General features: G+C 34.1%; 1 protein-coding gene across 4 annotated transcripts; it reads left to right on the top strand.

The window, feature by feature from the left end:
• Window positions 1–6,724: 6,724 nt before the first annotated feature.
• Window positions 6,725–12,040, top strand: GHR1 (Leucine-rich receptor-like protein kinase family protein). Of its 4 annotated transcripts, none has more exons than XM_047294426.2 (6): window positions 6,725–6,871; window positions 6,957–7,059; window positions 7,156–7,274; window positions 7,377–8,746; window positions 8,929–10,470; window positions 11,213–12,040. In XM_047294426.2, exons 4-6 carry the CDS (start codon window positions 7,687–7,689, stop codon window positions 11,794–11,796), a joined length of 3,186 nt encoding a protein of 1,061 aa, XP_047150382.2. In that variant the 5' UTR covers window positions 6,725–6,871; window positions 6,957–7,059; window positions 7,156–7,274; window positions 7,377–7,686; the 3' UTR covers window positions 11,797–12,040. The 4 variants fall into 4 exon arrangements, with proteins under 4 accessions (XP_047150382.2, XP_047150383.2, XP_047150384.2 ...); XM_047294427.2 differs by having other exon boundaries at window positions 6,750–6,871; window positions 6,997–7,059; XM_047294428.2 differs by lacking the exon at window positions 6,725–6,871 and having other exon boundaries at window positions 6,885–7,059; window positions 7,382–8,746.
• Window positions 12,041–12,426: the final 386 nt, after the last annotated feature.

Genomic DNA, 12,426 nt, shown 5'->3' with positions numbered 1-12,426 from the left:
ACAATAAATATTAATAAAAAATGTTTTAAAAATATTATCTTTTCCATAAAAAAATCCTAATTAATATTGAGTTAAAAATATCATTAGTATATAACAAGAAAATAAAAACGGTAATAGGTTAAAAAAACTATTTCCTATTAATGTTAATAAAAAAAAGTCATTTTAAAAATATGTTTGTCTTAATCGAATAATCAATATACTTCAATGAAAATTGAGTTAAGAAGAAAAATAAAATAAAATACATAATTTTGAAAATATGATTTCAAATTTTACATTTTAAACAAAATTTAAAATTCTCGAGGCCATTAGCTAGTGGATATCATGATACCATTTAGTTGCATTACACCATGGCAAAAATATTCCAATAACATAATTTTTCCATTGTAAAATACTTTTTTACAGTTATACAAATAAAAATCGCATATGTGATAAAGTTTATTAATTTTATGATCATCATCTGATAAATTACAATAACAATCAATATCTAATTAATTATCGGAATAAAAGTTTTTTCCGCCAACAACAACAGCCATTAAAATAATTATATACCACACAAATTTACAGACTTACTTGTATTGTATCTATTTGAACATAAGTACAGTTTTATTTTTTATTTTTAAATAAACTTGTATTTTCAGTTTCTAACGAAATAATATTTGTCGCTTTTAACTTACATATAAAATAAATTAATCAATATTTTGTATTTACTGCTATGAACGAAAATAATATATATATTGATGGATGATGATTATTTTAAGAAAGTTATTTAAATAAAGAATGTATTTACGATAAGGTCAAAACATCTTAAAAGTGAAGTAATTGATTGGATGGTATAGATATTAAAAGGTACTTGATGAAATAAATGAAGTATTTGAAATAATGCATTAAAGTATAAGTAGATAAATATTTATTAAAATTTGACCAAAATACAGTTCAACAATCCCACTCACATTTATAAGTCCACACTTTAAATTACCCAATGCTGGGGTTTCAGATAACCGACTATTTAATATTTTACAATCTAATTCAGATATATTAAATTGCTTTGTTTTTGTTATTATTGAGTCAAAATTAATTCAATTATATAATATTATAAACTTTAGGTGTCTGTGGAGTTGTTAATTTCTCCATTTTGTGAGGCTTGGTCTTGATCAATATGAGGTGGAACTAGGAAAACAAATAGGTTAAAAAAGTTTCCTATTGAAAAAGTTTATAGAATTAAAGATTCACAAAATAATGTGGACCGAATTAATCCACAGGTTTTCTAAAAACATAAAAAAAATATTATTTTTTAAAATATATTATTAAACATATAATTAACAATTAATATGAAGAATAAATTTTCATTTTGAATTGACTTTTAAACATATAATATCAACAATTAAATTGATCTGTCACAACTATCATTCTAAACTTATTTATCTCAACATTCAACCCCAAACAGTCTGTTTCAACCATTTATCTTAATTGACCATGTTTGATATTGGTATTTTAAATCAATCTAACTAATAATAATAATAGTAATAACGAAAATATAATTATTGTTTTGATTAAATTTTATTGATATAATATTCAATATCGATAAGTGAATCACTTGTTTTTTTTTATTGAAGTTTAAAATATTATCATAGTTTTTTCTTTAAGAATAGTTTTGTTGAGTTAAGGTTTGAGTAAAACAATAGTTTAACCGACCGAATTCGAGAAAAAAAAAATAGATGCACGATATATGTTGAATGCGAAGTGATAAATAATGGAAGAATGCACTTGATGAAATGGATACTAATAATAGGATATAAAGATAGTTTTATTACTTTGTGGTACTCAATTCCATTTATATTAATATTTTAATATTATAATTTCTTAAGTATACGAAAGAAAATTACAAACCAAAACCATACTTCCTTGTCCCTTTCCGTAACTTTCATTGTTGGCCAAACTAATTCCACTTCCTGTGGAATTTCCCCCTCTCCGTATCAAATATTTTCATTTTGTGATTGGTCAAAACTTACTCCACAATCAATAATAATAATCATAAACACACCAATCACAGAATGACTAGTGTTAAAATATTGTCAAAAGAAATGTTGTTAAAGTATCATTATCCAAAACTAAATTTTGATTAACACATTTAACCCTAATGTAAATTTGTTTAACCTAATAAGTTAAAAGTTCTTATATAAAATGTTAAAATATTAAAGTTGAATGATGATAGATACCTCGTATTGAAGTTAATTATGACGAAACTAAATTAACATTTGTTTATGAGTTGACATGATTTTAAGTTTAAATATATTTTTTCTTTTAATTCTTCAATGTGTTAAAAGAAAAAACTATGATAAAATTTTAGATTTTAATTCGAATAATATTTTGAATGTGGTGATTAATTTTAACTTTGTTATATTGACGAATCTGTGATCAAAATATCAATACTGTATCTATAAACGAAAATTCATATAATTTTAAACTAAAAGATTTGTTTTAAACACTCAATAATCTTACATATTATCTTAACATACTTGAAATTGGAACATGCTCAAACTTAATCTCTATATATATAATTAATTTTTGTTCAAACTTCATAAACAATTAATTTTAGTTCATATATTTGAAACCTAATACATACAATACATTTTATATTAATTTTAGTTAATAATATTTTAGTTCTCATATATAATTAATTTTAATTGAATATACATATTTCATTTAATTGAATCTCAATTATTTAAATATGATCACTTTTGGTTTTTTTTTATTAAATTAACGTCAATAACAACTATTTGAAATATCTCAAATTTTAACATATACATATACATATTTTATTTAATTGAATCTCAATTATTTAAATATGATCACTTTTGGTTATTTTTATTAAATTAACGTTAATAACAACTATTTGAAATATCTCAAATTTTAACACATGACATATTGGATTAATGTAAATTTAACATTAAAATAAAATTAATTTTATTTAAAAATGTATTGTATAGACAGGTAAGAAAATCAACTCATAAAAATTACGACTAAATAAATCGAAGAGTCTACTTCCAACTCTACAACATTTCACAATCTTATTATTTGATTAACAAAGTAAAAAAATAGTTAAAAGATATTGGATAATAATTGAAGCAACCCTAATCAATTATCTATTTCGAAACTTTTAAATACAAAAATAAAATAAAGAAATAACTGATTATATTCATTGCACATTTAATACTTAACTTTAACAATCGATGTCTGCGAATGTAACATCCCAAAAATACAGTATTAACTATATCATAGAATAATTACATTTAATAATAATTCAGATTAGTCTTAAATTAAAAGAGGGTACAGTTACGGCCGAACGGCCTTACAAACAAATTTACACATTTAAAATGTACAGCGATACGAAACTAATACGAACGGTGTACAAAAGAAGCTATCGAACAGTCAAATAAAACCAAAAGAGGAGGTGGTTGAACGACCACCTTGCTACGCTATACTACTAACCGAATGTCCTACTGTTTGGTCTTTACTTCTACTTCTACCAAATTTTCATCTTCCAGCGCTTCTCCAACAACTCGCCCCTTTCTGCTCACATCCATACGGATGATCATTGCAACGACAAAACGAACGTACAAAACGAGACACGACAGGAAACACAGGGTAAGCTTATGTAATTTAATTCGAGCAAAAACATACATTTCAAATAATCCAACACACAAGATACATTTCAAATAATCCAACACACAAGATACATTTCAATCATGCATATCGTACAAAGCCTATTACTAGACTGACTATCCGGACGGTATGAAATCTGTGTAGCTACAGGCGTTCGTGCACCCAGGTGATGTAGTAACTGGGATGCACTCAACAGCTGCCACCCGAGGTTAGCCATATCTGTCCAAAGTACCCCTAAGGACTAGGACCTCCTACCATTCCCACACATGACCTACCCTCCTCTACGTGAAGACGAGTACTCACGGAACATCAGGATGAACAGCCAGCTTAGCATACCCATAGTCATACTTTACAATTTCCAACATTCATACATGAATCGTTCCTCCCTGGAACGATCGTCCATAATCCACAACATTTCCAACTCACATTTTCTTCATCTTTCATTAATAAATATTTAATTTAATCACCTGTACAACGATTCATGAGGATTACAAATAACGAACGTTCAACCCGAACTTGAAACCGAGTCGAACACATAGGGCGAGAGCGAACACTTGAAGTGAGACTCAGGAGTCTTCAGTTCCAGAAGGGATTTAGACTAAAGGATATTATCGGGTTGAGAAAGAAACCGAGTAAAATCAATTATCACAATAAACGAATGGAACGAGCGTTATTTAAAAGTGAGTCAATTAGATGAACTGACTTTTGAGGACTTCAATCGAATATTGAATTGACCATGCCCAGTACTGTGGCGCTATGCAATAACCAATGAATACAGATACTTCGAGACTTTCCAAGAAGAAGACTTAGGATAATTCCCATGAAGAAACCGAACGATTATGAAAACTTGGTTTAACTGAGTTTAGTATCAAGGAATCCAAAATGTCAGTCAAAGACTGAACACTATAGTGAACGAACCCTAGAGGGCTTTACGAACGCTCATATAAGGAAATTTAACTTAAGGAGATAGGACAAGGGCCAGGTATGAGACCAAACACTGGCTTAGGACGAACACTCGGTGTAAGACCATGTGCTACTAAAGGATATAAAAGACACTGGATAATTATACCAAGATACTATTGAAGTAGTATTTAAGAATAACTAAAAATATTTCAAAACAGAATATCAAGACAGAACTATGCTTGGCCGAACGCTCAAGCACAGAAGTTCGAAGTGTAGGCGCTCGTCCTCAATTAGGATTCTTCCCAAATGAAAGAATCCACTACAAATCCAAATTCACTAGAAAACCGAACGGTCAAGGACCGTTCAGTAACGTACGTACACTTTCTTAGGGGAATTCTTACCAGAATCAATATTATTCAAATTCAGTTCTTAACATATAGTTTCACACCTTTATACATTCATACCATAATCAATTTTTCATATTTCATGCCACCAAATCATAGAATTTTCATACATTTCATGCATCATAACATAGCACAAACATTTTTCATATCAAATCAAATCAACGAACGTTCATGCAACACATAGTCATATAAATTAAATTAATAAGCTTCCCTTACCTCTATTGTGAACGAGCGTACAAGATATATGATTGCGGTTTGTCTGACTAAGATTCTCCTACCCTCAACGTTCAATCAACTCTTCAAGGCAAAACAAACAACAGACAAACTGTTTCAAAAGAATACTACTAACTCATGCAACCAGGAGTTGGTTTGCATGTGCCAGGAAACGAACGACTAAAGGAGAAAAACTTACCAGATCAGAAACCGAAACTGTTCGATTTAGAATGAAGCTTAGGATGCCGGGAACGTTTCTACGGTGCCTGAACGTAGATCGGAGTAGAGGAAGGGTGAGATTTCTTAGAGAGAAGAAAGAGTTTCTAGTGAGAAGAGGATAAATGAGAAATTCAGAGTTTTGGGAAGAAGGTTGCATGCAGAAGAGAGTGGGAAAGAAATTTCAGAAAAATCATTTTTCTTCCCACGTCAAACGAGCGTCCGCTCTTCTGCTGACACCTGCATCCCACTATCTGATTTCTAATCCTCGTTGCTTGACATCTGGCGCCCGTTCAGAGAGGTTTTTGAGTGCGTTTTAATGGTTCTGACAGCGAACCTTGATCCTAAGTATTTAAACAAAAAGTATTAAAACTTAAATTAAGTAAAAAATTATAAAAATTAAAATAAATTATAAATCTTAATATAAAAACCAAATTATTAATTAATTTTTTTTATATTATTATTCAACCACAATCTTTCATCGTTTTTATAATAATCATCTTTAAAAGTATAGTACACGATTTATAATTTTTTTAACAGTGCAAACATTTAGATAGTTTTTTACTAATTAATGATATAAGTTTTTTACCTGTAACTGAAGATGAAATATGAAAATCCACCACAAAAGAAAAGGGCAGTGTGCTTTATGTGGAACCATTTCTGTCTATTCTGTTGTGGCCGATGGGCCATATCATTGGCATAGGGGAAATCCATGGTCCCATCTCCTTAACATTTCTCCATTATTCTCTCACCAACTTCACCTCTGGTGTGCTGTGCCTGTGACTCTGTCTTAATTGAATTGTGTTGGAACCATTGATAAAACAAAGAAACCCTAGTCAAAGGGGCAGTGGTGGGTCACCCCCTCACTCCTACATGGCACTGTTGACACACTCTCCAACCTTTAACCCATAAATCTTAAACTCTATTTCATAAAATCTTTTGACGTCCACTAGGAAAGTAGTGAGAGAGACTGAGATTCCCTCTTTTTTTGGCGGGTAAATCTTCATATCTTACTCATAAAAACTTTAACACCCCAAAATGGGGGCAAAAATATAAATTAAAAAGATCCTAACTTTTGTTCCCGCTTTGCCTTTTCCCCTTGCATTGCCTCCATACTAAATTGCAATGCTGAATGCAGACACTGGAAGCCTCAAAAGGATGAAATGTATAAGCTGTTTTATCTTAAAGTCTTTCATAAACTAACATTTAGGGTTCCATTTTAAGTTGCACCTATAGTCTGTTGTCACATGCATGCCAAAAGACACAGGTTAAAAAGGACAAAGGCCCTCTCTTTTTAATGTTTTGTTGTCACAATTCATTAAAGAATATTTTGGGGTCATTTACTGCTCATAAAATTTTAATACTTTGTTATCGGGTTTTAGAAAGATTTCTACCCATCAATTAAAAGCTTTTTAGCACCAAAAAGAATTTCTGGGTCCCTTCACCTTTATTGCTGCATGGAGTGTCAACCGGTACTCATTTCCCCTTTTCTCTTTACTCGGTTGTGGCTACAATGCTGCTATACTGTACTTAATTTCTGAATTTTAAACTTTAAAGGTCTAATCTTTGTGCTAACCTCTCTTGTCCGCTTCAAAAGATTGATACTTGAGGGGAGGGGTTTCAACTATATTCCACATCTTGCTCTAAGGAGGCGTTTTTGGTAAGAAACGTCATGTTTTATGTGTCAGATCTCTCAACATTCATACATTCTGTTTGGCTCATTTCAGTGCATTTTATGTTTACTTACTCTATGCAGCCTGTGGAGGTCTCTGGTGAAGAAGCTACACTGCAGTTGTAAATTTTTTTATTTTTTAGTTGAAGGGCAATGCTTCTCTTGGAACTTATGGTTTTCATCTTTTGGTGGTCTTTGAGCAAGTAAAGTTTGCGACTTTTTTTGCATTTTTCTTTTCTGTTTTAGTATTTTTGTTCTGGGTTTATTGTTTCTTACTGAATGCTGTCTGTCTTTGCTTGCCGAAGGTCAGGACACTTGTGGTTTTGAAAAATCCGTCCTTCGGGTTTGTCGGTAAATAAGCCCTTCACACATTGCGGATTGAGAAGCTTGAGAATCCACTCTCTGTTTGGGGACTGTGCTTCTTCGGTTCTTTCTAGAGTGGTGTTTTCTTTCTTCAAGAACCGAAGAAGGGTATCTTGGAACTCTATTTGTACCTTTTGTTGGTGGGGTGAACGAAAGTTGCTTATCCTTTTCAGCTAGAAGGGTGAAAGTTCTCTTTCTGTGTTCACTCGAGTGTGAGCCACACAAAAGTAAATATTCTGGTGTCTATAGACTATGAAGCCATTTAACTTTTTAGTGTTATCTTTGTATTTCTTCTCCGTGGTGGGGCAGCTTCCTTCTCAGGATATTTTAGCATTGCTGGAGTTCAAGAAAGGCATCAAACACGACCCCACTGGCTATGTGCTCAGTTCCTGGAATGAGGAATCCATTGATTTTGATGGATGCCCGTCTTCATGGAATGGAGTTTTGTGCAATGGTGGTAATGTTGCTGGGGTTGTCCTTGATAACTTGGGTCTCTCTGCTGACACAGACTTGAGTGTGTTTTCCAATCTCACCAAGCTTGTGAAACTCTCCATGTCCAACAATTCCATAACAGGAATTCTACATGGCAGCATTGCTGAGTTCAAAAGCCTTGAATTCCTGGATATTTCCAATAACCTCTTTTCCTCATCTTTGCCATTAGAAATTGGTATGTTAAGCAGTCTGCAGAACCTGTCTTTGGCTGGAAATAATTTCTCTGGTCCAATTCCGGACTCAGTGTCAGAAATGGCTTCCATCAAGTCCATGGATTTGAGCCGCAACTCTTTCTCCGGAAAGCTGCCAGTGTCGTTGACCAAGGTGACTAGCCTTGTATCTCTTAACTTGTCTCATAACAGCTTCACTGGAAAAATTCCCAAAGGTTTTGAGCTGATCCCTGCTCTTGAAAATCTTGACTTGCATGGTAATATGCTTGAAGGTAATTTGGATGTTGAATTTATGCTTTTATCGAGTGCCAGCTATGTTGATTTAAGTGAGAACATGCTGTCTAGTTCTGATTCCAAGCAGAAGTTTCTACCGCGACTATCTGAAAGTATTAAGCATCTGAATTTAAGCCACAACAAGCTTACTGGATCATTGGCCAGTGGAGTTGCAGAACCGGTTTTTGAAAACTTGAAAGTGTTAGACCTCAGTTACAATCAGTTGGATGGAGAATTGCCTGGATTTGATTTTGTTTATGATCTCCAGGTCCTCAGGCTTAGCAACAACAGGTTTTCAGGATTTATTCCTAATGGCCTACTGAAAGGAGACTCTTTGGTTTTAACTGAACTGGATTTGAGTGCCAACAATCTCTCTGGTAAATTAACAGTTCCAATTTTTTCTTTTCTCAATAAAGAACCTGTCATATTTTGCTAATGGAGTTGGTTGCTTGTGGTGTTTCACTTATCATATTTTTCTTGTGGAATTGGTTGTTTATGGTGTTGGATGAGAGTCCTTAGCTTTCATTGTAATTAATCTAATGTTCAAATTGTTTTTCAGGGCCACTAAGCATAATTACATCAACAACACTTCATTCTCTTAACCTCTCATCAAATCAGTTCACTGGCGAACTGCCACTGCTGACTGGAAGCTGTGTTGTACTTGATTTGTCAAACAACAAATTAGAGGGAAATTTAACTAGGATGTTGAAATGGGGGAATATAGAATTTCTTGATCTCAGTGGCAATCATTTGATGGGGACCATACCTGAGGAAACTCCTCAATTTTTGCGTCTAAATTATTTGAATTTATCCCATAATTCTCTTAGCAGCTCCCTTCCAAAAGTCTTGACACAGTATCCAAAGCTGATAGTTCTTGACATTAGTTTCAATCAATTAGATGGACGGTTTCTATCTGGTCTGCTCACAATGTCCTCTTTGCAAGAGCTACATCTTGAAAATAACGTGATCTCTGGTTCCATCAATTTCTCATCTTCTCCTGACCAATCCGATCTTCAGATTCTTGATCTTTCTCACAACCAGCTTGATGGCTATTTTCCTGATGAGTTTGGGTCATTAAGTGGCCTTAAAGTGCTAAATATCGCTGGAAATAATTTTTCTGGCTCTCTTCCAACCACCATTGCTGACATGAATTCACTTGACTCAATGGATATATCAGACAATCATTTTACTGGTCCTCTACCAAATAACACGCCAAAGGGGCTCCAAAACTTCAATGCTTCCGGAAATGATCTATCTGGACTCGTCCCAGAAGTTTTTAGGAAGTTTCCTAGTTCTTCTTTCTTTCCTGGTAATTCCAAGTTACATTTTCCAAATGGTCCTCCGGGATCAACTGCACCTGCTGAAGGTTCCAAGAAGAAGCATTTGAACACCATTGTTAAAGTAATAATCATAGTGTCATGTGTGGTTGCATTCTTCATATTAATCCTGCTGGCAGTCTTCATACACTATATACGGATATCAAGATCTCCACCAGAATATGATACAAGTAAGGATGTCCACAGGCCTCCTCAACCAATTATCTCGGCTCCTGTTCGAACTACTGATAGGGGTGGTGCTTTGGTTGTTTCAGCTGAGGACCTGGTGGCCACACGCAAAGAGTCACCATCTGAGGTAATCAGCTCTGATGAAAAAATGGCAGCTGTAACGGGGTTCTCTCCATCAAAACAAAGCCACTTTTCATGGTCACCAGAATCTGGTGATTCATTCACTGGTGAAAATCTTGCAAGACTAGATACGAGGTCACCAGATCGGTTGATTGGAGAGCTGCATTTTCTTGATGATTCGATAACATTGACACCAGAGGAGCTCTCGAGGGCCCCAGCTGAAGTTTTGGGAAGAAGTAGTCATGGTACTTCTTACAAGGCCACTCTGGAGAATGGTTTGTTGTTGAGAGTGAAGTGGTTGAGAGAAGGAGTAGCAAAACAGAGAAAAGAATTTGTCAAGGAAACCAAAAAATTTGCCAACATCAGACATCCAAATGTTGTGGGATTGAGAGGATATTATTGGGGCCCTACACAGCACGAGAAGCTCATCCTTTCAGATTACATCTCACCAGGAAGTCTTGCAAGCTTTCTTTATGGTAATATGTTTGCTTTTCTTCTAATGTGGCCAAACTGTTTCTTTTATTATTATAAATTTGAACCATACATAAAGGGGGCTCTTGGGGCGGTATTGGGTTGGGAGAATGAGTAAACAAGATACTCATAGGATTGAAAGGAAGGAATACCATGGTAGATTAAAAATAGTTATAATATGACATAATTGGCCAGGAAGATGATACTTGATGTCCAGATCATTAGTCTAACTTAATGTTCTTTTGAAATGTGTGAAACTTCTGGGTGGAAGTGCTTTTCATTGTAGCTTCTAGTATTAGGTTTGCTTGTTTACCAAACATATATTCTTTATCTATATTCAAGGCCTTCTATAATTTTTATTACCTAGTCTGTTATTTTTAGTCTTATTCCTTCGAATTGCATCCTGGAAGTCACTCTTCGGAGAAATACAACAAGCAAAGATGACGTTTTATAAGAAATTCCATTTTTAAAGTGTAAAAGGCTAGTTTCTCTGCACTTTTTGGATTTACTTGAATATAATATAATAATGTCTCCACTCCATGTAAGAATCTGTGGTTGCATGATTTCTACTCTACATTGAATGCTAGAATAAGTTTTGTGCCTATGAATGCTCTAATTCTGCTGCCTATCATATTTCGTTTTAGCAACCGATCAAAGTTTCTAATACTCATCTATTTAGCTTCTTGGTGTTGTGTATCATTCCTAAACATCTCTAGTTTGAACTTAATTATAAGTTTCAATTGTCAGATCGACCAGGAAGAAAAGGTCCACCTTTAACTTGGATGCAGAGACTCAAAATAGCAGTTGATGTAGCACGTGGCCTGAACTATCTCCATTTTGATCGTGCCGTCCCTCATGGGAACCTCAAAGCCACAAATGTGTTGTTAGACACAACTGATATGAATGCACGTGTCGCCGATTACTGTCTTCACCGGCTCATGACTCAAGCAGGTACTATTGAACAGATTCTCGATGCTGGGGTCTTGGGTTATCGTGCACCCGAGTTAGCTGCCTCCAAGAAGCCAATGCCCTCCTTCAAGTCAGATGTTTATGCTTTTGGAGTTATACTTTTGGAACTTCTAACCGGAAGGTGTGCTGGTGATGTGATATCTAGTGAGGAGGGAGGTGTTGATCTGACAGATTGGGTGAGGTTGCGTGTGGCAGAAGGCAGAGGCTCAGAATGTTTTGATGCTACCTTGATGCCAGAAATGAGCAATCCTGTTGTAGAGAAGGGAATGAAGGAGGTCCTTGGAATAGCCATGCGATGCATTCGATCAGTTTCTGAAAGGCCTGGCATCAAAACTATATATGAAGATCTCTCTTCTATATAGTCTGCTCATGCTAACTCTTTCAACTCTGGCATGTTGTGGGGATTAATGTCTCATTAGTGTCCCATATTTGTTCAAAGCTTGGCCTTTTAACATGTTTGTATTAACCATTTTTTAGCTGTAAAAATGGGGCATGTGCCAAATGCATATACATGGATTTTACTTGATGGTTGTGGCCATCTAATTTTGTCTTGAAATGGTTTGTGTTATGAATGATCATTTGTCTTGAAATGGTTAATTCTCTGTAGTTAGTATGTACAAACAATTCACATTTTAGTGGATTTAACTCATCCTTCAAGAGTTGATTGCCAAAGATGTTGGCATGGTTCTCAGCAAACTCTTGCTTTTCACCTTCAGGACGTTGAGAGTACACAAATCAGTAATAGTAGCATAGAACGATGCTGATTACTCTACAGTGAAGCTGTATTGTCATGTAATCACTATGGTTGTGGAAGCCATGGTTTGTCAAATTCAAGCTTTGCTTGTGTTGATTGTTAGCATCTGTTATTTACTATGATGCAATGATCTGAAGACAAATCGTTGTTTTCAAAAACATTAGATTTGATGTCATTTTAGAAACTTGTTCGAATTGTTTAGTATTTTTATTGTAAAATTGAAATTTAAATAACACGA

The sequence above is a fragment of the Vigna umbellata genome, chromosome 5 (genome assembly GCF_029865625.1).
Source record: "Vigna umbellata cultivar VRB3 chromosome 5, Vumbellata_1.0, whole genome shotgun sequence".
Taxonomy (NCBI): Eukaryota; Viridiplantae; Streptophyta; class Magnoliopsida; order Fabales; family Fabaceae; genus Vigna; species Vigna umbellata.
This window is presented reverse-complemented; position numbering and strand designations above follow the sequence as displayed.

What these genes read in the sequence shown, in the direction of transcription:
- GHR1 (XM_047294426.2), top strand. Translation starts at nt 7,687, where the DNA reads ATGAAGCCATTTAACTTTTTAGTGTTATCTTTGTATTTCTTCTCCGTG. An exon ending in GAGTGCCAACAATCTCTCTG is followed by an intron (nt 8,747 to 8,928) that starts GTAAATTAACAG and finishes ATTGTTTTTCAG; the next exon opens with GGCCACTAAGCATAATTACA. An exon ending in TCTTGCAAGCTTTCTTTATG is followed by an intron (nt 10,471 to 11,212) that starts GTAATATGTTTG and finishes TTCAATTGTCAG; the next exon opens with ATCGACCAGGAAGAAAAGGT.